At 38.5% G+C, this 25,189-nt stretch overlaps 1 protein-coding gene across 4 annotated transcripts; it reads left to right on the top strand.

Annotated features, from left to right (window-relative positions):
• The first annotated feature begins 1,781 nt into the window (after window positions 1–1,781).
• On the top strand, window positions 1,782–24,968 carry LOC133285287 (uncharacterized). 4 transcript variants are annotated; one of them, XM_061482499.1, is made up of 8 exons: window positions 1,782–1,880; window positions 3,167–3,416; window positions 6,930–7,053; window positions 17,620–17,963; window positions 18,069–19,851; window positions 21,359–21,612; window positions 24,440–24,550; window positions 24,674–24,968. In XM_061482499.1, the coding sequence occupies exons 1-7, from the start codon at window positions 1,825–1,827 to the stop codon at window positions 24,512–24,514; spliced, it is 2,886 nt and encodes a 961-aa protein (XP_061338483.1). In that variant the 5' UTR covers window positions 1,782–1,824; the 3' UTR covers window positions 24,515–24,550; window positions 24,674–24,968. The 4 variants fall into 4 exon arrangements, with proteins under 4 accessions (XP_061338483.1, XP_061338484.1, XP_061338486.1 ...); XM_061482500.1 differs by having other exon boundaries at window positions 24,443–24,550; XM_061482502.1 differs by lacking the exons at window positions 1,782–1,880; window positions 3,167–3,416 and adding an exon at window positions 7,151–7,271 and having other exon boundaries at window positions 6,951–7,053.
• Window positions 24,969–25,189: the final 221 nt, after the last annotated feature.

The following is a 25,189-nucleotide window of genomic DNA, read 5'->3' on the forward strand; positions in this document are numbered from 1 at the left end:
GTATATGTTGATATGATTTATGCATTTCTTTTGTCAAATGATCTATAATGTAAATGATTCATTGGAGGATTGTAAATCATAATATTACGTGTATATGTGATAGTTAGTATTTATTGAACTGTTTATCAGGTTGAGATATCTCGTGTGAATTATCTCTAGATGTCCGAAAAACAAACGGGGTTCTGTCCGTTTTGTTTGAACGATGTTGGTAGGAGATTATCACCTTGTGTGATTAACTATCATCATTGTCGTGTGAAGCCATGTTGTTTATGAGAACTTCATTGTGGTATGATATATTTAAGCGAGATTGGATGTTTCCGTAATTTGTATGAGTTATAATTACATTTTGAATTGTTTATAAATACAAAAATGTTTTAATTAGAAAATAGTATAGTTTTAGAAGAATTTATCCGTGTTTTAATTTACTGTTGTGATTGTAACTGCGCTTAATATCATACGTAATAATAACAAATCGGTTCTAGAACGGGGTGTTACATTATATGTGTAGCCATTATGAGTATGTTTTGTATGATGTGCAGTTACATATGGTTTATTTATGTTATTTATTTTGTGAAAAATATTTATTGACAATATTGAGAACTTGCTTTGTTTTTTATAGGTATGTTTAAGGAAGATCCAACTTTAAAACTAGTTCTGACACAAGAGAGGGTACAACGTCTGTTTGGATTTAAAATAACCTAAAAGAAAGCCCGAAAGGAAAAAATAAAGGGCATTGTGAAGTTATTTGGTGACTCGGACAAATCATATGCATTCTTGCCCAATTGGCTGATGTACACGATGTAGTGTAATGTGGGTTCTGTCTTCAAACTTGATACACATCAATGTTTTGACGAATGTCGATTTTACATTGACAAGGCCATCTTTCATAGGGTTTTTGGACATTTCACTTATGCATTGAGGTCTTCAAATACTGTAAGTTAATACTTCAAATTGATGGCACTAATCTGTATAGAAAATACAAAGAAACTTTTTTTATTGCGACGTCGCAAGATGAAGATGGATATGTGTTGTCAATTGCCTTTGCTGTTATTCTTCTAGGTGAGAAGTTGGAACATTGGTCGTGGTTTCTTAGCTTTCTACGTTTTCATGTGACACATAAGCGAGGTATTTCTCTAATATCTGATTATCACCCCAACATTATAAGGGCTGTCAAAGATCATGCTAGTTGACAGTCTCCATTTGCCTATCACATGTTTTGCCCACGTCACATCGGAAGTAACTTTGTTACTACGTTCAATAATGTAGAATTGAAGAAAATGTTGATGAAACTAGGTATAAAAATTCAAAAGTCAAATTTATAAATCAATTAAAATTGTCACAATATTTTCGATGCATCGGAATAAAAAAAAACACAACCGCATTCCAATCAAAAGAATTTTGTACATCCAAAAAAAAAGAAATTTTATACATGCTAAAAAATACATTCAAGTAAAATTGTTTAATTATTATTCCTTTACTTCCAAAACAAATTATAGCTGTTTTAGTTATTATTTTTTAATTTAAACCTACTTAACACTTAAAAATTACTCGAATATTTTACTAGCATGTTACTTTAAAAAAAGAACACACACAGGAATATTCGAATTTTGCATAACTTTTTTTATTCATCACTGATGTCTGATATACAGTCTGATTCTGATATATAAAAAATACCCACCACTTTATCGTATTCGCAGTGAGGGCCACGCTCCGACACTCGCTTAAATCAGCGAAGCTGCTATTTTACTCTTCCCACTCATGAATTTTATTTGCTTCGGAAACTGAGAAAGTTAGAGAGAGAGAGAGACAGAGAGAGAGAGTGAGATGAGGGAAGAGGTTATCAGCTCCGGAGGCACCATTGATCCTACCCCTGCTGCCAGGTAACGTTCTCTCTCTCACTTCCATGCAAGCGTTGAATTCTTCTCAATTTAGGGTTTCATTTTGGGTCAAATCTCTAGGGTTTATGTAACCGTTGCTTTGAATTTGCTCGGTTTCGCCGAGTAGCTGTGATTTAAACTTGAATTGGATTGCAAAATATATTAATATTGTTGCTGCTGCTGCTTGAGAATTGGATCTAATGGAAAAAAAAGGTGTCGTGCTGTTTGTGCTAAGTGGATATACGCGTCGCGTACCTGACTGACACCATTGTCTGTCGGCTTTTTGTTACTTATTCGTTTGCTTTTTAATTGTTGTGCATATGCCCTTACTTACTATGTAATTTCATGCTTTTGCATATTTGTCCTTTTATTGAATTTGTCTTGTTCGACGTGGTTCATGTCTAAAGAACACTTCCTACCCCTGAATCTTCTTATTGTAGGTCGAAGTGTAATTTTTTGGCCCTTTTTTGGGTCCCTTTCTTCATAGACATAGATATTATGCATACTTACGGAAGTGCAAACATGAGGGGCCTTAGTTTTTTTTAATAAAGTTTATGCTCGTCTATAGCTTTCCATAAATTAAGTCAATCACGAATGTCTAAGCTTGGATAGATTTTTTATTTTTATTTTTTGATTTTACAAACTTGTTGACTCCTATTCCTACAGAACTCTCTGCTGACTTTCCCACAGTTTGAGTCATGTGAGAGAACTATGCTTTCAGTGGCATGGTATATTTTTTTTAGGTTAGGGACAACTCCACCATGGCTTCAGCACCTTGGTAAGGAGTATCCATTGGTGGAATAGCCTTGGTTAGTGTGTGCCATGATCACTTTCACTTCTACCATTTTGTCAATCTCTTCTTTTTCATCTTCCTCATCTTCTTCCACTTACCTCAAACCCTCCTATCCTTTTGTTATTACCATGAACTATTTCCTCCATATTAACCAGAGAGTACCCACTAGAGAAAATGATGCATTTTACTGTTCCATAGACATGAAGGATAAAGCATTGAAGCTTAGGCTCCTAAGCTTTCCTACCAAATATTTCCTTTGGGTGCCTCACCGGTTCTCTCTACCGCACACTAGAGGCTAGAACCTCACGGTATTACATCTCCTTGGCGTAAAACAAAAAGTTGCTTAAAGTTCTATGGATTTAAACTTAATGCACGTCTGATGTATGGCTGGTGATGGTAATTTGTTGTTTTTTTATAGAACATTCAATTGTCTTGTGTAGATTTTGTTCATTTGAATAACTTTCTCAAATGACTAATTATTCGTGCATTTTATCAGTTCTGCTGGGGCATCTTCCCCAGCTGTTCCAATTAATGTTGGCAGCATAGATGGGTCGAGTCATGGACAAGGCTCTAAAGCGGCTTCTCTCTCATGTGTTGGTTCACAACCACCATGGACTTCCTTGAGCACAAGTGCTGGTGGTTCTACTTTTGGTTCATCAAGATCCTCTTGTAGACCTTGGGAAAGGGGAGATTTATTAAGGCGTTTGGCTACATTTATTCCTTCAAATTGGCTTGGGAAGCCTCAGGTTTGAACTGTCTATTCTTTTACATAAATCTCTTGTAGCCATAACTCACACTTATATACATGTTGTATGTACATTTTACTCCTCCTTTTCCTTGTCAGCAGTATGTTACACAGTCATTTTTGCTTCCAATGTCTTCATAATGATATTCCCTAGGCTTAGAGGACAATTAGTTATTTGTCTGAAGGCAACAATGCATACTGCTTGTCTTAAGCTAATAATGATTAGCCTTGTGATAGTTTCTGTTTATTCTTATTATAGGAACTAAAAGTGTTATACAATCTAAATGAAATCATTATTTTGTATCATTTTTTTACCATGATTAAAAAATCTTGTTTCTTTCTTCTTACAGCCTGTAATCTAATTCACTGTGCTGCTGTTTTTTACTATTTTCTTTTGACAAGTGACAAGTATAGCTTGAAATCAACAATTTGAATCTCCAAGTTTTCTGGTTGGAAGTGGGTAAAGAAAGAACCTTTTCTTATGCAGAAACCTTAGCCTAGATTGCATACTATTTTCAGCTTAAAACATAGTAGTTAATTGCGCCGCAATAGCGCTGCGAGCCGCGCCGTATGGGCGTTGCGGTGCCTCGCCGCAAGAAACAGCGCCGCGCAGTACCAGAACGCAATAGCGGCGATTGCAATCGCATTTGCGGCCATATTATCATAAGGAAAAATGTCAATTTTGTCCTAAATTTAAATGTGTAATAGAAAAGATTTAAGGGTTTTGTAGCCTATCCGTGTCTCTCTGTCACTTCTGCTATCTATGCCTTTAAAAAATGTTTCTTTTTGTCATTATTTCTGTCATATATCTATTTCGTTATTTCCGCAACCGCAACCTGCTATAGCGTTTTTCGGGGTTGGCCGCGACATGCCGCAATCCGCATTTGATAACTATGGCTTAAAATCCTTCCATTATGTTTTCTCATACTTTATTCCTTTTGCTGCAGCTTTGTCTCTCTATGTTGAGATATGCCTTCTAGTGTTATAAGTGTTTGAAGCAATCTAACATTTGCTCTTGCTTCATTCAACAGAACTGACTTTACTTTTCGTGTGTAATATTTAACATTCTTTCTCCATTCATCACTTAATTTCTTGACTTATAGTAAGTTACCTTGTCTTCAACATGCTCCCATGCTGTTTGTAATGCCCGGCCGCTGCAAGAATCAATGATTATCCTCTCAAACTAACACGAGACTTTTTGACGTGCTTTGTCCTCTCTCACACACTTCCCGGGAAAACTTCCCATAATTGCTCCAAGTTAAGCACGCTTAACTATGAAGTTCTTCCATTCTAGGCTATCGAAAAGTATATGCATCTTGTTAGTCTAGGTAGTACCAATTAATTCTTATAAGTTATCCCTAACTGTAGAGTCCTATACATGTACAGTCTTTGGAATCCCTCTTTTTCGGGTGTATATTCGATTCATTCATGTACCCCTCTGTTGGAAGCCTGCCAGTAGTCGCTCCTTATCCGTGCCTCTTTGCACCGGCGATTACTCCCCGCCCTCGTCAACCACCGGGATGTTATATGCTCACCAGCTTCCGCCTGGTCCGTCCTTGAACCACAACGTACTAGGAGAGTGGCCCTGCTCTGATACCACTTGTAACGCCCGACAACTTCAAGAATTAATGACTGTCCCTACAAACTAACACGAGACATTTCAGCGTGCTTTGTCCTCACTCACATACTTCCCAGGAGGTCACCCATCCCATAATTGCTCCAAGTCAAGCACGCTTAACTATGGAGTTCTTCCATTTTAGGTTACCGAAAAGTAGATGCATCTTGGTACTCTAGGTAGTACCAATTAATTCTTATAAGCTATCCCCAACTGTAGAGTCCTATACACGTACAATCTTTGAAATCCCTCTCTTTTGGGTGTGTATTGGATTCATTCATGTACCCCTTCCTTGTCTGTGCCTCTTTGCACCGACGATCACTCCCTGCCCTCGTCAGCCACCGGGATGTTACACTGTTTCTCTCTGCTTCCATTATATTCATCCATACTTACATGTCTTCTCTTGAATCCGAGATCAGTGATTGCAATTAAAAGTAATTACTGGAGATTGTGTCAAGCAATTGGGAATGCCAATAGCCCTACCCCATCCTGCATGTCTATCACATCCTGCAGCTGTTTCAGATTTTGTTTTGGCAGTTTTGCTCACTTTCGGAGCATATATGGTTGAAATCATGTCATTTATTTTCTGCAATTAAATCAGTAAGTTTCTTGAAATTTTTTTATGTTTGGTAACACATCCTGTAACTCATGTTAGCCTGTGAAAGTTTATTCCTCAGGTATGTTATTTTGGAAAACTGGTTTCTTCTGTTTGGGAGATAGTACATGTATAAACTATCAAGTTTTGTGAGGGCATATTGGTGGAGAATGTTTCTACAATATAGGCTTTTCGTTGCATAATATTCCCATTAATTTTTTTTAGGGTTTCTATTACCTTGGGGTAAAATTGTTCTCTCTCTGCTCTCCCAATGCCCAGTCATATGCACTGGGTGTTCCTGTTATATCTCATTGCGCTCTCCCTCCCCACTTCCCCTCCATCCAGCTCCATTTGGGGGCCTGAGCTTTGTTGTTGGGCCTCCGCAAACCCAAAAATAAAAATAAAATAATGGATGCTAAATTTCTGTGGCCATATGCAGTTTATTCGTTTCTTTTGTACATTTGGGTGGAGAGGAACCCTTGCATCTTTAAGTGTGTCACTTTGCCTGTATGTAACTTGTAATGGGATAGGATTATGTTAATGGTTTCTCTTTGGTGTTTTGCTCATGGTTTTTGTTTAAAGGAGTGGCCATTTCTGCTCTGATATTTAGAGAGACTGGGCAGCCTGCTGCATTCTTGACTCTTTTTATGTTGAATTTTGTTTTTATCCTGACTTCTATGTTCTTTAGGATATCCTATACTTCCTCTAGTTTTACTTTCCCTCTTTTGTCTCTTAAATTTCGTTCACTATCAAAACATAAAGAGATTTTTTGTCTTCTGTGATTCTTTTTGCCTGTCGAAATAATATTTGTTTATATCTATTTTGAAAAAAAAAAAAAAAGAATCCTGGCATTCTATTTTTAATCTGTATTCTGTAATTACTTTCTTGACATGGCTGTATTTACTTCTATGAATTTTTGAAAGACCCATAATTGTTTGAATGCTTAATTCTCAAGATTTTTTTACAAGCTGGTTTTCTGATCTGCTTATATTATTTTTGAGCAATGATCAGTTTAGTAGCTAACAAATAGAGAAAAGATATCATTTGCATTTGCTGCAATTGAAAGCTTGGCACTGTATTGGATCCGATTTTTTGTGTTCTGAATGTGATTTCCCTATTTATTGCTCTACAGAATTTTTTTTTATCACAATCAAGGAAATTATCTTGATCTATAAGGCATAAACTTCAGCTATTGAGCATGTGTAATGTGTTATTCGAAGATATATTAAACATGCTACTGCAAATGTTCTAAGAATATATGAGGTAATCTCCAGGGATCACATATCCTTTTTAATTTCTTCCAGATCATCAGTTCATTGGCTTGTGCTCGGAAAGGTTGGATGAATATTGGTTTAGACAAAATCGCGTGCGAGTCATGTGGTGCATGCCTGAGTTTTACATCATCGTCATCTTGGACATCAGCTGAAGGTTGGTGATTGCAAATCTGCAATCTAAGTACTTTCAGCTACTTCATCCTGCTTCCAAACTATTTTTTTCTCTAAAATGAGGCATGTTAAATAACCAGGGTAGAAATTATAAGAACAGCCAATGCTTTCATGTGGACCATGGATGTTGAAAGAAAAGGCCTACTTACTCGACCTATCCTATGTATAGGAACGATGTGGAATTCAATGTGATGAAAAGAGGTTGGAGAAAATTATAGGATGAAATTCACAACAGTAAAACTGTGGCCTTTAATTTCAGAGAATTACTATCTGTTTTTACTTGTTCATAGCGTAGTGCGTAAGTAGAATTTGTAGAACATTAGAAGCAGCACTGTTGCCTATATGAGGTTTCATTTGTCAAAATATGAGTATAGCTGTATAATTTGTTTCCCGTGAAATGTGATTCATGATTTGATACATTTTAGTTTACCACTACGTCTGTCATTTTTGACTTCTCTTTTGGTGTTCAGCCCAAATCTGTTTCAAGAGAGGTGCTATTTCTGTATGCAAAGAGACTGGGCTTCGTTGTTACATTCTTCCTTGTTTTTGTCTGTTTTTCATGTTTCAGAGGATTTTGTCCCTCCTGCCAGACCCCAATTGTATTTCCTTTGTCCTAATACTATTTTTTTTTCTATTAGAAAAATGTTTAAAATTTAGTTTTGTTGAAATTAGAAAAATTTAGGTGTAAAGGGAGAGAAACAAATACTTGAAATAGTGAAATAATATTGATATTATTGGAATGATGGGATACAAACTACAAAATACTAATCCCTATTTTATACAAATAGTAGAATCCTAAAATAAGGAAACAAATCATGTAATATAAGGCAATATAGAAACCAATCCTAAGCAATGATCTAGGAAACTCTAAATTATTATAAGATATAATCAAAATATTCTATGTTATCTTCTAGATATTCTAACACTTTCCCTTAAACTAAAGCTTATTAAGCTTAAACTTGTTACGAATAAACTCCCTTAAAAAGGAAAACTAACAATATAATTTGGGCTTCATAAAACATGGCTGGAAGGGCAACTCAGGGATGCTGGACGGAGAGATGAGCATTGTTGGAATGACTACAAAGTAACAACTAAAACTTACCCTCCATGTTTATCAAGAACAATATTTGGAAGTTACAAACCACAAGAAAACTAAGGAGACTGATAGAGTACCAGAATAAAGATTACAATAGTCGGACAATCATAAGGGTAAAATTTCATTCCGCTATCTGATATTGTAACTGTTTCAGAGGCATATGTATGAGAAGAATTATAAAACTACCTAATATGCCCCTTCCTCTCCATATTTAGCTCTCTCTCTGACCCTCAATGTGTTAGTGACCACCTCTCCCACTAATGGGTCATGCATGATTAGTACACGGGGGCGAATCCGTTGTGGCCTCTCCTAGTGTACATTCGCATAATGAGTGTTTTCCTATCATTGCTCTCCCCTAAAAGATTCATCTTGTACTCAAGGTGAGGGTTCCCTTCCCCGGTTACCACTGCTTGAATGTAAGGGCCAACTTATGATTGAAGCATAAGCATTTCCATTGGAGTCCCATTGCCCTTCTTAATGACATCATCATTTTCCAACACTCGATCAACATGGCTTAGCAATTGCAAAATTTTAATGATCCCCTCTTCTGGGAAGATATCTTTTTCAACAAGCTTAAATACCTTAATGAATTCTTCCTCCAATATAGACTTTAAAAACGAAGGCATGCTTCCAGGAGTAATATCCTACTCAAATATCAAATTGAAGAAAGGTCCCATTTGCTGCCTGAATGTGTTGGAAAAGCACAAGCAGAATTGATGGCATTCTTTACAGGAGACACCAGCTTTCATTTCCATCTTCTGACCCATAAAAATTTGTTGCTGTATTAATAGTAGTAGGGCTTTGACGTGCGTAGGCCTTATGATCAATAAATCTCCTATTTGGTGGCAACCTTCCTTGTTTTGATTCTTATTAGATCCTAGTCTTGCACTCCTTAGTTGTTTGCAGTTCCTATATTTCCAATGTTCTCAAATGTCATTGGCACCAACAACCTTGTGGCAGTAAAATTGCGTAATGTCCTCCTTTGTCTCAGAACACCATCTCTACATTCTTCCGTGGAAGCACACTTGTTCTCTCTTGATGCCACTACCAAGTTAGACACCTTTTGAACATTTCTCCAGCCTTCGGATCTATCCGTTTTAGGTTCTTGTACTTTTCTTTTGGTTTAACCCCAAACACACTTGACTCTTCACTTTTAAATAAAGCAATTGAAGATGAATGATCACCTCTTAACATAATTTGTTGAGAACTGCCAGCCATGTTTGTGGCATATCTTAGCCAAAGATCATTATTGTCTACGTTAGAAACATAATCCAATGCAGGAGCATCATCGTTATTTAAAACAATTGAGTATGGAATCCGTTCTTCTGGCAGTGCAAGCATTCTTTTGCGGCCTTTGCCAATGGATAATAAGTGGGGAAGATGACCGTGTTGATGGAACACGTTACCGTGTTGATGGAACACGTTTGCAATTGTTAGTACCAACATTATTTGGGGGGTTTGGTGGCGAAATGGGTCAGCTCCTAACAACTGCACTATTTACAACTAGTGACATATTGGGGGAAATTCCTTAACCTGATTGTGGGCTTGAATAGCGATATTCTTTCATGTTTTTGAGGGGGGCTAGCTGATTAAATTCATTGCAAACAACAACGACCTTCTTAATAGCGATAAAGTTTTCTCTTCCCTTGTCCGGACAAATAGGATCTCAGTGTGCTCTAATTGATTCTGGTCCAACATGTAAAGCAACAAATTGAAACTTCAACTTTGAACCACAACCAGCCGTCACGGTTTTAATGTCAAGCTGAGGTGCTTGAAATATGGCATCGATAGTATAAGTTTCCAACACTTGCTCATAACTTTCAGTGCATCACTTTGCCTCTCTGGATTTATAACAAAAATTAGGTTTTTTTTGTCGATTGTGTTGGACTTGAATAAACTTGATAGTAACTTGGGCGTGACTCCCAAATTGACCCAATTCCATCTGACCTAGAATGAGTCTATGTTTTCGGTTGCTACCTTGCGTTTCTCCAATGCCCCTACTGTGTTTCAGAATGGCAAAAAATGGTGAACTCTCGGCTGCTGATGATTTGTTGAGGTTCGTTTTGAGGTTGTCCATGATGCACTGATCAAGCAGCACACTGGATTCAAGTGTTCGGAAAACTCCATCGAGCTCGTTGACTGAGACATGGTTGTCACCATGGGTGTCAAAAATGTGGAATGCTCTCCCAAGTTCGTCCTCGTTGTGAAGGTTTGATGAGGGTGAAGTGTTCAATTTTGGGTTGAATTCTGTATTGTTTTTGGGTTTGGTTCTAGATCGAATCAAGTTTTGGATCAGTTTCGGTGGATTCTTTGGATTGGGTTTCTCAGGTGCGGGTGGATTCATGTTCGTTATTTGAGCTAGTTAAATGTAAAAGAATACGTTATGTATTGATCTGTGTCAGGGAGTTACAATATATAGAGACCCTAATGGGCTTAAGTGTAAGGCCCAAACCTAATCCAAACCTAATCCTAATACAGTCAGAATACAGTCAGACTATTTACGGATAAGACAGAATCCAATCATATCTAATCATATCATATCTAATATTCTAACACTCCCCCTCAAGCTGGTGCGTATATATTATGAGCACCAAGCTTGTTACAAATGTATTCAACCCGAGGACCTCTAAGAGCTTTAGTGAAAACATCTGCTAGTTGATTAGACGAGTTGACAAAAGCTGTCTTGATTTCTCCTGACTGAATCTTTTCCCGAATGAAGTGACAATCAATCTCTATATGTTTGGTCCTCTCATGAAAAACAGGATTAGAGGATATATGTAGCGCAGCTTGATTATCACAGATGAGTGTCATGGGTTGTTTCTGTTCACAAAGATGAAGCTCCTGAATCAACTGCTTTAACCAGATCAACTCACAGGTAGTATTTGCCATTGCACGATACTCAGCTTCTGCACTAGATCGGGAAACAACAGGTTGTTTCTTGCTTTTCCATGAGATTAAGTTTCCTCCGAAGAAGACACAATAACCAGAAGTAGAGCGTCTGTCCGAGGGTGATCCTGCCCAATCGGCATCTGAGTAACCACAAATTTCTGTATTTCCCTGATCCGAATACAACAAACCTTTTCCTGGTGCTCCTTTGATGTATCGGAGGATCCTCACAGCAGCATCCCAATGTGAATCACAAGGGGAATCAAGGAACTGACTGGCCGTACTGACAGCGAAAGAAATATCTGGCCTAGTCACAGTAAGATAATTGAGCTTCCCAATCAGCCTTCGATAACGTCCAGGATCAGATAACGGCTCCCCCTGTCTGGGCAATAACTTAACATTAGGATCCATTGGTGTATCAACTGGTTTACACCGCAACATACCAGTCTCCTCTAGGATATCCAAGGCATACTTCCTTTGACAGATAGAAATGCCCTGTCTAGATTGCGCCACCTCAATTCCCAAGAAGTAACGCAGCTTCCCAAGGTCCTTTGTTTGAAATGCACTGAATAAATGTTGTTTTAACTGATGGATTCCGTCTTGATCACTTCCGGTGAGGATGATGTCATCAACATAGACTAACAAATAGATGCACTTGTTAGGAGATGTAATCCTATAGAATACAGAATGGTCAACTTTACTGCGAATTAGGCCAAACGCCTGTACAACAGAACTGAAGCGACTGAACCATGCTCGAGGAGACTGCTTGAGACCATATAAGGATTTTCGAAGACGACATACCTTCCCAGACTCCCCCTGAGCAACAAAACCAGGTGGTTGCTCCATGTAAACTTCTTCTTGTAAATCACCATGAAGAAAGGCATTTTTGATGTCAAGTTGAAGGAGTGGCCAGTGACGAACAGCAGCAAGGGCAAGAAATAGGCGGACGGACGCCATCTTAGCGACTGGAGAGAATGTATCGCTATAATCAAGGCCAAAGATTTGAGTAAAACCCTTGGCAACTAGGCGTGCCTTGAGACGATCAACATGGCCATCAGGTCCAACTTTCACAGTAAACACCCAGCGACAACCAACTATAGACTTCTCTGGAGGAGCAGAAACAAGGTCCCAAGTGCCATTGGTATGAAGTGCGGTCATCTCATCAAGCATCGCTTGGCGCCATCCTGGATGGGAAAGTGCTTCACCTGTGGTCTTAGGAATAGAAACAGAAGAAAGACTAGAAACAAAGGTGAAATGAGGAGCAGAAAGGCGATCATAGCTCAAGAAGGTATAAAGAGGATAAGGGTTACGAGTAGTACGTGTACCTTTTCTTTGAGCAATGGGAAGAGCCTCTGGTGAAGGATCCGGAGGGGAAGAATCAACTGCAGAGGGCAATGAGTCAGCAGGGGTCGAGTCGACTGGAGGTACTGTCTTACGATGCTGGTAAGTGAGAAGTGGACGGTCCTTAGGTACTGGAGTAATAGGTGATGGCTTATCTGGAGTAGAAGCACCTGCATCTGGCAAAGACAAGTCAAGAAAAGGAACAGGAAGAACATGATCAACCTGTGACAATGGAGATGGGATAGAATTAAAGGGTTGTTGATAAAAAAAGGTGACATCCGCGGAAACTAAGTAACGCTTGAGGTCAGGAGAGTAACAGCGATAACCCTTTTGAAGACGAGAATAACCAAGAAAAATGCATTTAAAGGCTTTGGATGTTAACTTATCCTTACCAGGAGTGAGATCATGAACAAAACAGGTACAACCAAAAACATGTGGGGATAGAGGAAAGAGAGGAACATCTGGAAACAGTAAGTTATGAGGAATATCATTATTAAGCACAGATGAAGGCATGCGGTTGATGAGAAAGCAAGAAGCAAGGACTGCATCAGCCCAGAAGTGAAGAGGAACATGCATGTGAATAAGAAGAGTCCTGGCAATCTCAATGAGATGTCTATTCTTACGTTCAGCTACTCCATTTTGTTGTGGAGTGAGGACAAGTGGTTTGGTGTAAAGTACCCTGTGTGGCTAAGAAGTGAGAAAAGTCAACAGAAACATACTCCTTAGCATTATCACTACGTAAAATACGAATAGAAGCACCAAATTGAGTATGAATTTCAGCAGAAAACTTTTGATAAATAGAAAACAACTCAGAACGGTTTTTCATTAAATAAATCCAAGTACAACGGGAGAAATCATCAATAAAGGTGACAAAATACTGAAAACCTAAAATAGACACACTACGACTAGGACCCCAAACATCTGAATGAATAATTGAAAAAGGAGCATCAGCTCGTTTATTGACTCGATTAGCAAAGGAGGAGCGTATGTGCTTTCCTTGCTGACATGACTGACAATCTAAAGTTTGAAGACCGGATAAAAGAGGAACCATCTTCTGCAATTTCGCAAGACTAGGATGCCCGAGACGACTGTGGATGAGCTGTGGAGATTCTGTGAGAGAACAAGCAACTGAAGGACTCAGCACATCAAGGTAGAACAGACCCCGTGACTCACGGCCCACTCCAATCATCTTCCCCGTACTCGGGTCCTGCACAGAAACAGAATGGTTTGAGAATGTGACAATACAATTAAGAGAATTGATCAATTTACTAACCGATATTAAATTATAAGGGATGTGAGGAATGTAATAGACAGATGTCAAGGTCAATGAGGAGGTTGGACAGATTTGTCCAATCCCATGAACGGGGGCCTTAGTTCCATCAGCAAGAGTAAAAGAGGGTAAATTATTAGAATATGTAAGGGAAGAAAAGAGTTCCTTATTACCACAGAGGTGATCAGTAGCACCTGAGTCAAATATCCAAGGACCAAGTGATGCAGAATGAGAAACACAAGCAACAGGATTACCAGTTTCTGAAGCAGAGGCCTGAGATTGAGGAGAGGACTTCCTGAGAAGGGCCTGGAATGCTGCATATTCTTCAGAGGAGAGAGAGACTGAACCATTTGAAGCAGTATCCGATTGAGCTACATTAGCAGCAAAAGAAGGTCGCATGTGAGGATACTTGGTGTAGCAGCGTTCCTCATAATGACCAAGTTGCTGACAGTAATGACAACGAGGTCGCTGACCACGTCCGACTGGACCTCCTGGGCCACGACCTCCTGGGCTACGTCCTCCTGGGCCTCCTGGGCCTCTACCACGACCACGTCCACCTCCAATATGCCCGCGAAAATCAGTACGGGAAACTAGAGCACTAGAATCAACAGCAGAAGACGATGCAGGAGCAGATTTCTTATTCAAATTCAGAAGACGCTGATACGTCATGGATAGATCAGGCTCCCCACTAGTCAAGATAGTATCACGAACATTATCATATTCTTCGGGAAGGCCAGAAAGTGTGGCAACCATAAAGAGACGTTCCACCTGTTTCCGATATGCAGTAGCATCAGTAGGGTAAGGCAGCATATCCAAATATGCCTGCATCAAAGAGCGACTCTTGCCAATATATGTCTCCATCTGAATGTCGGATGATTTGCTCAATTCCATAAACTGAGAGATGATGAAATAGAGCTGCTGAACATCATTAGTGTAGAGGTTTTTTGCTTCCTCCCACACTTCAGTGCAAGTTTGAAATGAATAAAAGATATCCAAGACAATCGGATCAATGGATTGCCAGAGGATACTCAGAAGTTGGTTGTCAATCTTTTCCCAATCAGACTTGTCCTCCTTAGGGACATCAGTAGACTTAGTTGTGAGATGGTTCCCATATCCTTGTCCAAAGAACCAAACTCGAACAGAGGTGGCCCAGTTATTGTAATTAACAGATCCCTTCAATTTTGAAGAGGTAATGGACCCAATATTGGTAAAGATGATATTGGGAGAATTTCTCAAAGGAGGAGATGAAGACTTGACCTCCGAATGAATTGGAGGGTTTGCTGCCATATCAAATCACAAAGATACAAACCGAATAAAGAGAAACGAACCTGATCACCAATCAAGAAGAGGTGCGCACAAAAAGTCAGACCCACAAAGAACCAACCACAGATCCAGAAAGAGGAGGAGAAGACGAGCTTCTCTGTCCAAGACCGGCCGGAAAAAGCCGCCGGAATAGTGCTCACGCGCCGGCAGAAGGTGGCGCGTGAAGCCCACGCGCAGAGAAGACTGGAGGCGCGTGAGAGCGCGTGACAACTCCGATGGTGGCCGGACTTGCACAGAGCAGGTCGCCGGGAGGAGAGGGTTCTGTTCGCGTTCGTTCCAGACTAAAAACTCGCCGGAAAAGTACTCCGGCAGCCTGAACAGTGGCTGACGGTGGCTGATGGTGCTCCGGTGACTGTGGACACGTGCAGAAGATGCCTGGAGAGGACTTACAGCCTTTGATATCTTACCGGAAGGACGCACGGCAAAGAAAAGATGACTCCTAAGCAGTGGGCTTAGGTTTTAAAGCGAAGAACAAGATTTCTAAGCGGAAGCGAGGGTTCCCAGAACGAAATAGCTCTGGTACCAAGTTAAATGTAAAAGAATACGTTATGTATTGATCTGTGTCAGGGAGTTACAATATATAGAGACCCTAATGGGCTTAAGTGTAAGGCCCAAACCTAATCCAAATCTAATCCTAATACAGTCAGAATACAGTCAGACTATTTACGGATAAGACAGAATCCAATCATATCTAATCAAATCTAATCATATCATATCTAATATTCTAACAGAGCTATTGAATTTGATTGGGTAGAGAAAGGAGGGTAGTCGGGTGGCTTGGGTGTTGGAGTTGTGTTGGTTACTTCCATTGGTGGCAAGAATGTCATTGGCGTTGTACACCTGTTATTAGAGTCGGGTCATTTATACACAACTCTCTCTTTTTATTTATTTATTATAGAGTTTCTTTTGGTTCGCACATTGGTTAGATCATTTTTTCTCTTCCAACTCCTTATCATTTTACGTATTAATATGGAAGGTCTTTGTCTTCTTCGGTGTAGACTTCGTCATATAAATTTTCATTTTAAAAATCTTTGGTTCTTCTTCCTCCTTACAAAGGTATAACTCCAAATTCATCTCTGGTTGAAAATGCTTGTTGCGTTAGGATGAAGATAACTCCATATATCATAACCAATCCTAGTACATCCTTTTTGTCCCCTTATTGCTTCTAAACCTTCTTTGCTTATTGTGTTCCTTGTTTTTGTAAATATTGTTCAACGTTGATCAGCCACCAATAGCCTTCTTTACTGTCAAATTCTGGAATCATTTTTTGCCCCGATGCTATAGCTCATATATTGAGAGCTTTGATGCCAATTGATAGGTATCAGAACAAAAATTGCAGAAACTAGACAAACATATGGATACAATTGTATTCTGCTCCCTGATATTGTAACAATTTCAGAGGCATGCATATGAGAAGAATTACAAAACTATAGAAATAAGAAAAAAAATACTTCCACTGCTTTGGAGAGGCACATGTCTTTCCCGGTTCCCAAACCTCTACTAACAAACAGCCTACCTAATATGTCCCTTTCTCAGCTCTCTGACCCTCAATTTGTTAGTGACCACCTCTCCTAGAGGGACTTTCAACGATGAATGACGATGACGCCTCAGTTTCACATGGAATCACTTAGTCAAACTAATTTGTGTTGAGTTCGTGACTTTGACAACCGATGACAGCTGAAAAATATGGTTTGTGGCCAGAAAATGTGGTGTTAGTTGTAGGAATGAAGAAGACATGACAATGGAGACCAAAAAGTTGTCGGTGTGACTGACAAAGATGGGTTTCTGGGATCTGGACAATGACAGATTGAGGAGGGACGGTGGCCGAAAGGATATCACAACTAGAGGGATAGTTAATCTTAAGGAATGAAATAATCATGAAAATGAAGAGCTTTGGGTTTTAAGGAACTTAGCACCATAAAAAATATTGGGACAAGTCATTGAGGATGGTCCTGCTCTTATACTATGTTGAAACTATAGAGATTTAGGTATAGAGGGAGAAAAACGAATACACCAAATAACAAAATTATTTTGATTTTGTTGTGAACGATGTGATACAAACTTCAAGGCAGTAATCCTATTTATATTTAAGAGTATACTCCTAAAATAAGGAAACAAATAATGTAATATAAAGGAAATATGGAAACTAATCCTAAGAAGTCATCTAGGATTTTCTAAATTATTTGAATATAATCATAATATTATATGATATCTTCTATATGTTCTAAAAAGTTCTATAGATTAATGTGGGGACTGTCCCATCAGTGAGTATCAGATTTCGTAGTTTTAGTTGGTTGAGAGTTGTTTTGATTGCAGTTAGCATTAAGTATAAAAATAGTTGTAGCACTTTGTTCCAAGTACTTAATAAGAAATTAAAGAAGGTGGGCAACATATAAGTTGTTCATAGAAGATAAGTCAGTACTCTAAACAACTAAGCAACTCTGATTCAGTTCAAATCATTTGAGAATCTTTTTATATATTTTATCTCAAAACAGTTAGACAGATGTAATCTTACTTCGAACTTGTTTGTCAAGCAAACTTTATATGATAACTAGGCTAAAGGAAATTCTCTGTTGTTGCTGATTATATTCACGATTTGTTTTTAACTTATTTTCTTATTGTAATGGCCGAAGCTCAAAATGCCAGCGAATCCTTTGCCAGGCAGCTGGATTCAGGGCATAAAGTTAATTGTCCTTGGAAAGGAAACAGCTGCCCTGAAAGCCTTGTGCAATTCCCTCCAACTCCTCAATCTGCCTTAGTTGGGGGCTACAAGGATAGATGTGATGGACTCGTACAATTTCACTATCTTCCTGTTGTAGCAGTCTCTGCAATTGAGTTGATGCGTGTTTCTCGGGGCCCACAGATTGAGCGCTTTCTGTCACAATCTCAGAATTTTATGTCAGGAGAAGTAGTTAAACCAGAGATTATATCAGAGCTTGAAAGCTCTCAAGATGAAGCATACCGCATATTTTCTCGGGTAAGATATGTACATTTTTCATTTTATTTGTAGCTATATATTTGAAACTTATGTTGCTATTCTGTTATATGCTTATTTTCTATTCATGTATCTTCTTTTTGGCAGGCACAGAAGCTTATAAGCCTTTGTGGATGGGAACCAAGATGGCTTTTAAATATTCAAGATTGTGAGGAACACTCTGCTCAATCTGAAAGAAATGGATATTCTTTCGGCCCTAGCAAGACTCAACACCATCTTACTCAAGATCCAGGGCAAAAAGCAGTTTCTGCTTCTACTAAAATGGATGCCAGAAAGGCAAAGGCAGCTCTTATGGAGTCTAAACTTGACTGTAGGTTGCCTTTGCTTGATTGTAGCTTATGTGGTGCTACAGTTAGAATTTCCGATTTTTTGACTGTTCCTCGTCCTACTCGTTTTACTCCTAACAGTATAGATATTCCTGATACTAGTAAAAAGATAGGGTTGACTCGTGGAGTGAGTGCAGCTAGTGGAATCAGTGGTTGGATCGCAGCTGACGATACAGAGAAAGATCAGACTGAAGACCGTGATGAAGTTGCAACAAATGAAGGGAAATTGTTGGCGAACACAGATTTAGATTTAAATCTTACTATGGCTGGGGGTTTTCCTTTTACTCCTTTGGGCAGGACAGCAACGTCTGAAAACACTCATGATGAGGATATGGGAAGGGATTTAATGATCGGTCAGCCTTCAGGGAGTGAGATTGGTGATCGTGCAGCTTCACATGAATCACGAGGACCAAGCTCTCGTAAGAGAAATCTTGAACTAGGTGGAAGCTCAGATGACAGGCCAATTCTTAGATTGCAGCAGCAGGCTGATAGTGTTGAAGGAACTGTCATTGATCGTGATGGTGATGAAGTTACAGATGGAGGACAATATTCAGCTGGTCCGTCAAAACGTGCTCGTGACTCTGATATTTTTGACACATATTGTTCAGCCCATCACAGAGATTCATCTGGTGCTGGTCCTAGCCATTCAATGGGCTTTGAGGCTTATGCTGCTGGTAATCGAGTTTCTTCATTCCATCAAGGGAGTGACCGCATTATAGGAATCCAATCAGCTAGGGATTCAACTCGTGCATCATCTGTCATAGCAATGGACACATTATGCCATAGTGTGAATGATGATTCTATGGAAAGTGTTGAAAACTACCCAGGAGACCTTGATGATGTTCATTTCCCCTCCTCTAGCACCTATGGTAATGTGGACATGAATGAAACATCTGAACTGAATAACAGCAATCAAGCTCAGCAAAGCACTTGTTTACAAACAGCTACTGAAGTTGTCCCTGGTGAAGTGGGTGTCAGTAGTACAAACTATGGGGAAGAACTTTTCAATGCAGAAACTGTGACTGCTCAGGCTCGAGATGGAATTAGTTTTGGCATTAGTGGAGGGAGTGTTGGAATGTGTGCTAGTCATGAAGCTGAAATCCATGGGGCAGATATATCTGAACACAGAGCTGATAGTGTTGTTGGTGAAATGGAACTCAGAGTAGAAGATGCTGAAAATCAGGGACAGACTGGTGAATCTGTTCCGGATCCAGGTCTAATGGATGAGATTATCCCCGATGATATAAACAGAGAAGATCCGGTTGGTGATAGCCAGGAGATGATGTCTCATTCTGCTGGAAGGACAGACAGTGGGTCTAAAATTGGCTGTTCTACGAAGGCAGAATCTGTTGAAAGTGGGGAAAAGATTGGTCAAAACTGCAATCTTCCACCTGCTAACAGTCGTCGGCCATCTCGTTCTTTGAATGCGAATATGTATTCTGGTTGTGAAAATACTAAGGAAGGGATCATGAAGGATGGTAAATCATCATTCACCAACAATTGCGCTCCCTTTGAATCAGATTTTGCCATTGCCAATGGGATAGGTAAGCTCTGTATTTTAATGATCTTGAGCTTTTTTGCTTGTTGCCCTGCATGTTAGTAGAGGGCGAGGCTGGAACAGTGCTAAAATTGTTCCTTTGTATTAAAATGTCTTTGAATCCAAGGAAAAACCTCGCTAATCGGGTTTAATGGGAGTGGTTTATTTTGGTTTATTTATGTACCCTGCATGTTAGTGCTTAAGAAGGTAAAATCTAGAATGTAAAGACGACTTGAAGAAAGACCAGTATGAATTACAAAGGAAACTTATAAGCCTTTCATTGAAAGGCTCTGGGTTGAGGAAGAGCAACCTCCAAGTTCAAGCTGACTTAACAATTTTCATAACAGTTGACTTCAGTTTCCCATTTATAGTTACACCTTTAGGTGGTAAAGATGAAGACATTGCAGTAGTGGACATACTAGACGATTAGGAAAGAATGCATCATAGAGAAAGTTAGGGTAGGAACCTATTGAGGAAAAGATGGTAGTCTCTTGCCTTAAATGGCTTGGCCATGTGAGAAGACCTATAGAAGCCAGAAGGGCAGATTGGATGGAGAGTAGTTCGATGTGAGGGGGACCAAGAAAAACTATAGGTGAGTGAGACAATTAAAAAGGACTTAGATCTAAATGTACTTTTGAATACTTTTCATGACAGAAGACAATTGATTCTTTTGAGCCATGTAGCTGGCTCCACCACCTAGTGGGAAAAGGCTTTTGTTGTTGTCGTTGAAATGGTATCATGAAAGTAGGGGTGTGAGTTGACACAATACGACATGAATAACACACAATAGGGGTCAAAACGGTAATTGACAAAAAAAAGGGTCGAAATTTAAAAAAGTTAAATAATAATAATAAAATAGTAATAAATATAATTAAAAAAATATGGGTCGACACGAATTTGACACGCAACACGACACGAATTTTTTGCAGGTCATTTTTCTCAACGCGAATTTTTTTTGTGTATCAACCTGAACACGAATTTTCGTGTTATGTTGCGGGTCGACCCACGTGTCATAACCTGTTTTGACACCCCTACATGAAAGTGGGGTGCTGATTTTTGACATAAGTGACTTTTCTCACCAAGTTCAAATTGAGAATCACATTGTAGGAAATTGTTCAAAGGGAATTTTATCTTTATTAATGGTGTGAAAATGATAAAACCTTATATCTCTTCCTAATTTGAAATCTCATTTATATATATTGGGTAAAATGAAAGGGGTTCTATGTTGGGAATTTGGGTTAAAGAAATTTCACTTTGATCAATGACAAGACAAAAAAGTGTTCTTTCTTCCTGTCAGAATGTCATAGAATATCTTTTTAAGATCTTTAGAAAATGTTCTAGAATCAATCAATCCCCTTGAATGACATATTATATATACTCGGATGTCCATAGCTGTTTTCCATCAAACATCATATTGAAAATGGATATTATAATTCTTTCTAACTTCCAAGGTCCAGCAGCACTTCATCAATCAGTTGGTACATATTTTCCGCTGACATTGTTCAATTATTTAGGCCCTCCAAAAGGAGAAAGTAATTATGAAGAAGCTGTAGAATTTGATCCTATTGTTTATCACAACCAATATTGCCCTTGGGTAAACGGTAATGTTGCTGCTGCTGGCTGTGCTAGTTCTCTTCCAAGCACTAGCAGCGATGCAATTGCACTTTGTGGTTGGCAGCTGACTTTAGATGCTTTGGATGCTTTGCGATCCCTAGGGCACAATGCAATTCCAACAGTTCAGTCTGAGTCTGCTGCATCTTTGTACAAGGTTTGTCTGTCTCACTTGTCTTTTGTTTTCTTTATTTTTCAGCCCTTCTAATTGTAATTTTGTTTAGTTGAATAATAAACTGAGTCATGACATGAGCAGACAGCTATGAATTTATTTCAGTGTATTTAATTGGAAGTTTGATTTTCTTGTGCAATCTACAAACTGCTTTTTAATTGATACAATGTAAGCAAACCAATACATCATTTCTTTTACACACGTTGCATATGTCCAATTTGTTTCGTGGATGTGAACCTGCACCCTTATCAGATTGCATTGGGTGACAAACTGAGGTTTCATTTACCATCAATCTTGGTGATTATATTCCTCTTCTGTTTTCTCTAACCTTTACATGTCCTGAAGATATCTATCACTTTGAAACCTGCTAAAGTGGGAAAGAAAAATTCTAGATAGCAAATCATATATGCTGTGTAAGCTGTGATTATTGCATACTATTGGAGGATGAAAATGCATCAGTCATTTTAATGCATTTCCCTTTTGTTTTATTTGCCGGGGGAAGCTGATGGTTGTTTGAAACCTTTTTGGGGATGAAGACAGCACAAAATTTACTTGCAGCGTTGATGATAAATATTCATTATTTTAGATGGCACTCCTAGTGTTGATCAACTTGTAAATAAGTTATTTCAATGTGTCTAGCCTCGAGATTTATCTGGATTTCTCACAAGTCTCAGTAAACTATTGAGAGGCTGACTCCATTTTATTTTGCTTTTATTTATTTAAAGCTGGTTTTCTCCCCCAACTTTTTGCAAACCAAAGCACATCAATTCCATTTTACTATGGCTTTCATTCACTTTTCACCCCTCACTCCTTCTCTTTGCTCACCTGCTTTTGCTCTTGTTCCCGTGATTGGATATCATTTAAAGATTGAACTATGCAATTTCCATTTTTGTTGTTTTCTTGAAAGGACAAAAAGAATCATACAGTGTTTTAAGTAACCAAGGGGAAGTCAAGGGACAAGACATCTAATGACTTGTTTGATTCGTTTTCCCTAATTTGGAGGAGTTACTTATTCACATTCTAGAGGGTAGGACCTAATCCTCTCCATAATGGAGTAGAAACAAGGGAAACGTTTTTCTATTTAAAAATTATAAAATCTCGGACTTCTAATGTACAACTCCTCTCCCTTTTCATGCCAAAGTCTTCCTCCCAACCAAGGAATAAGGTGTCTGTTTCCTCCTTAAATATCTCCTTTTGTTTCCTTCATCTCCCTTCATAATCTTTTCCTTCTTTTGGATATATCCACCAGTTCATTGATTACTTGATTAGTCCGGTTCGAGCATTGTTGAACCCATGATAGGGGGCAGCTCTCCGAAGATCATTTTCTTCATTCCCAGGGCTCAAACTCAAGACCTTTGGTTAAAGGGATTTATGCTCCTGACCACTTGAATCAATGATTGTTGGTTAAAACTTTTCCTTCTTTACCATCCCTATAAATCTCCCTGGCCATTTATTTTCATGTTAAAATAACAGATAGGTTATATAGTAAAATTTTAATAGAAGTTTAATTGAGTAAAGCTGTTTCCAAATAATAGTATTTTGTTAGAGCAGAAATACTGATACACATAGGACCTATGAGATTTAAATCAGAGTTTGTAAGCGTCTCATTCTGGGGTTAATTGGTCACCAATATGTTTCTCTAAACCTAAATTTGGTATAAATTTTGCTTCCTAGAAGTTCTATTTGGTATGTATTAGAAAGACATGACTTTGATACTAAAGAATAGAAAAGGACTTACCCCTGTACATTGTGATACATCCAAAGTCATTGAGGAAGTACACAAGGATTTTGCTAAAATAGTAGTTATTAGTTGTGAAGAATGAGAATCAGAATGGTCGAACTTTTGGCCAGGTTTACATAGAGGCTCTGCTATCATGTCAAAAAGTAACTCTCTTGAAAGCTTTAGATCAGGAACAAAATGTATATATTGGGGTGACAACACAGTAGTTAATTGCGCCGTAATAGCGCCGCGAGCCGCGCCGTATGGGCGTTGCGGTGTCTCGCTGCAAGAAATCGCGCTGCGCCATATCGGAACGCAATAGCGGCCATTGCAATCTCATTTGCGGCCATATTGCTCTCATAAGGCAAAATGTCAATTTTGTCCTAAGTTTAAATGTGTAACAGAAAAAATTTAAGGGTTTTTTAGCCTATCCGCGTCTCTCTCTGTCTATTCTGCTATCTCTGCCTTTAAAAAATTTCTTTTTGTCATTATTTCTGTCATATATCTATTCCGCAACCCGCTATAACGCTATAGCGTTTTTCAAGGTTGGCCGCGACATGCCGCAATCCGCATTTGATAACTATGGGTGACAATTGGAGTAGCATCTATTGAGTAGTAGTTGACAGAAACTTAGGGGGCGTTTGGTAGAGGATATATATTTTTTTTACCAGGTAAATACATTTACGAGGAATATGGTTGGAAAATGAGTTTGGTAGGAAAGTTAAAAAAAAAATAGTTTGGTTGGCCGAAATTTTACCAGAAAAATTAGGTTAAATTTTGTGAGTCTGGGTTACCTTTCCCCATTTACCCGGTTTTATTGAAATACCACATTGCAAGTGGTAAACTTGCAGAGTGTTCCTCTTCGCTTTTTTCACACACATCACGATTTCTGGGCAACACCGTTTGATGTGAAAACTTAGTAAATTTTTTCAAAATTGTTTGGTATAGAAACTCAAACTACTATGACCATACGTGTTTAGAGTAAATTTCTTCATTTCTTGTTTATGTTTCTTTAATTAAATTAACCATAAATGTTTACACCTTCCATCGAATAATTTTTACGTGTTCATGTTCACTCTGAATCTCTTCCAGCAGAATGATCAGCAAGCATCTGGTCAAAAACTCCTACGCAACCACTCTATGAGCAGAAGTCATGGTCAACTCTGAGATTTTGTCTCGAGTATTGGGTGTTTCCATTTCCTTGTAAGTGGGTAATGTCATAGTTGAAAAATTGATAAACAAAGTATTTGCACTTACTTTTTCGACTCAAACTTATCCTTTGATCTCCTTTCTGTTGACTATTTTTGGTATCCTAACTTTCTGCAGGACTCTAGGCATATTTATCGAAACTACAAATGGTATTCTAGGCATATTTTTAAAGTTTCTAGTTAGAGTTCAGTGAGGTTGCAGCAGGCATGCTCCTCCCTCTGCACATTCAAATGCTATAAGTGAAACCAATTGTTCGGCGGAACATTGATATCTCTTGCATTAATCTGTTTGACCAATTAATGATGTAGAAGACCAATTTTTTTTTACAGAACTATTTGCTTCAAAGACTTGTAGTTTGAACATTAAATTGTAAATACTGGAAATGCCATTTCTTTTATAATAGAATTGCGTTTAGGCCTTTGGTAGTATGTATGAATTAATGCATAAAATGATTATTGGAAATTTCTCTAGGTTTTTATTTTATTATATTTTTTTCATTTTTAGAATTAAAAAGGTGCGCATTTTCGCTGCTGAAAAATTTGGATAATGTGATTTCATTATTACATTTATTTACTGTAATAATCAGGTATCAAATTTAAAATTAAGCATTTATTTAAGATAAATCGGTCATTC

This window comes from Gastrolobium bilobum, unplaced genomic scaffold, assembly GCF_033153095.1.
Source record: "Gastrolobium bilobum isolate Gb01-03AN ecotype WA unplaced genomic scaffold, APGP_CSIRO_Gbil_v1 utg2703, whole genome shotgun sequence".
Classification (NCBI taxonomy): domain Eukaryota; kingdom Viridiplantae; phylum Streptophyta; class Magnoliopsida; order Fabales; family Fabaceae; genus Gastrolobium; species Gastrolobium bilobum.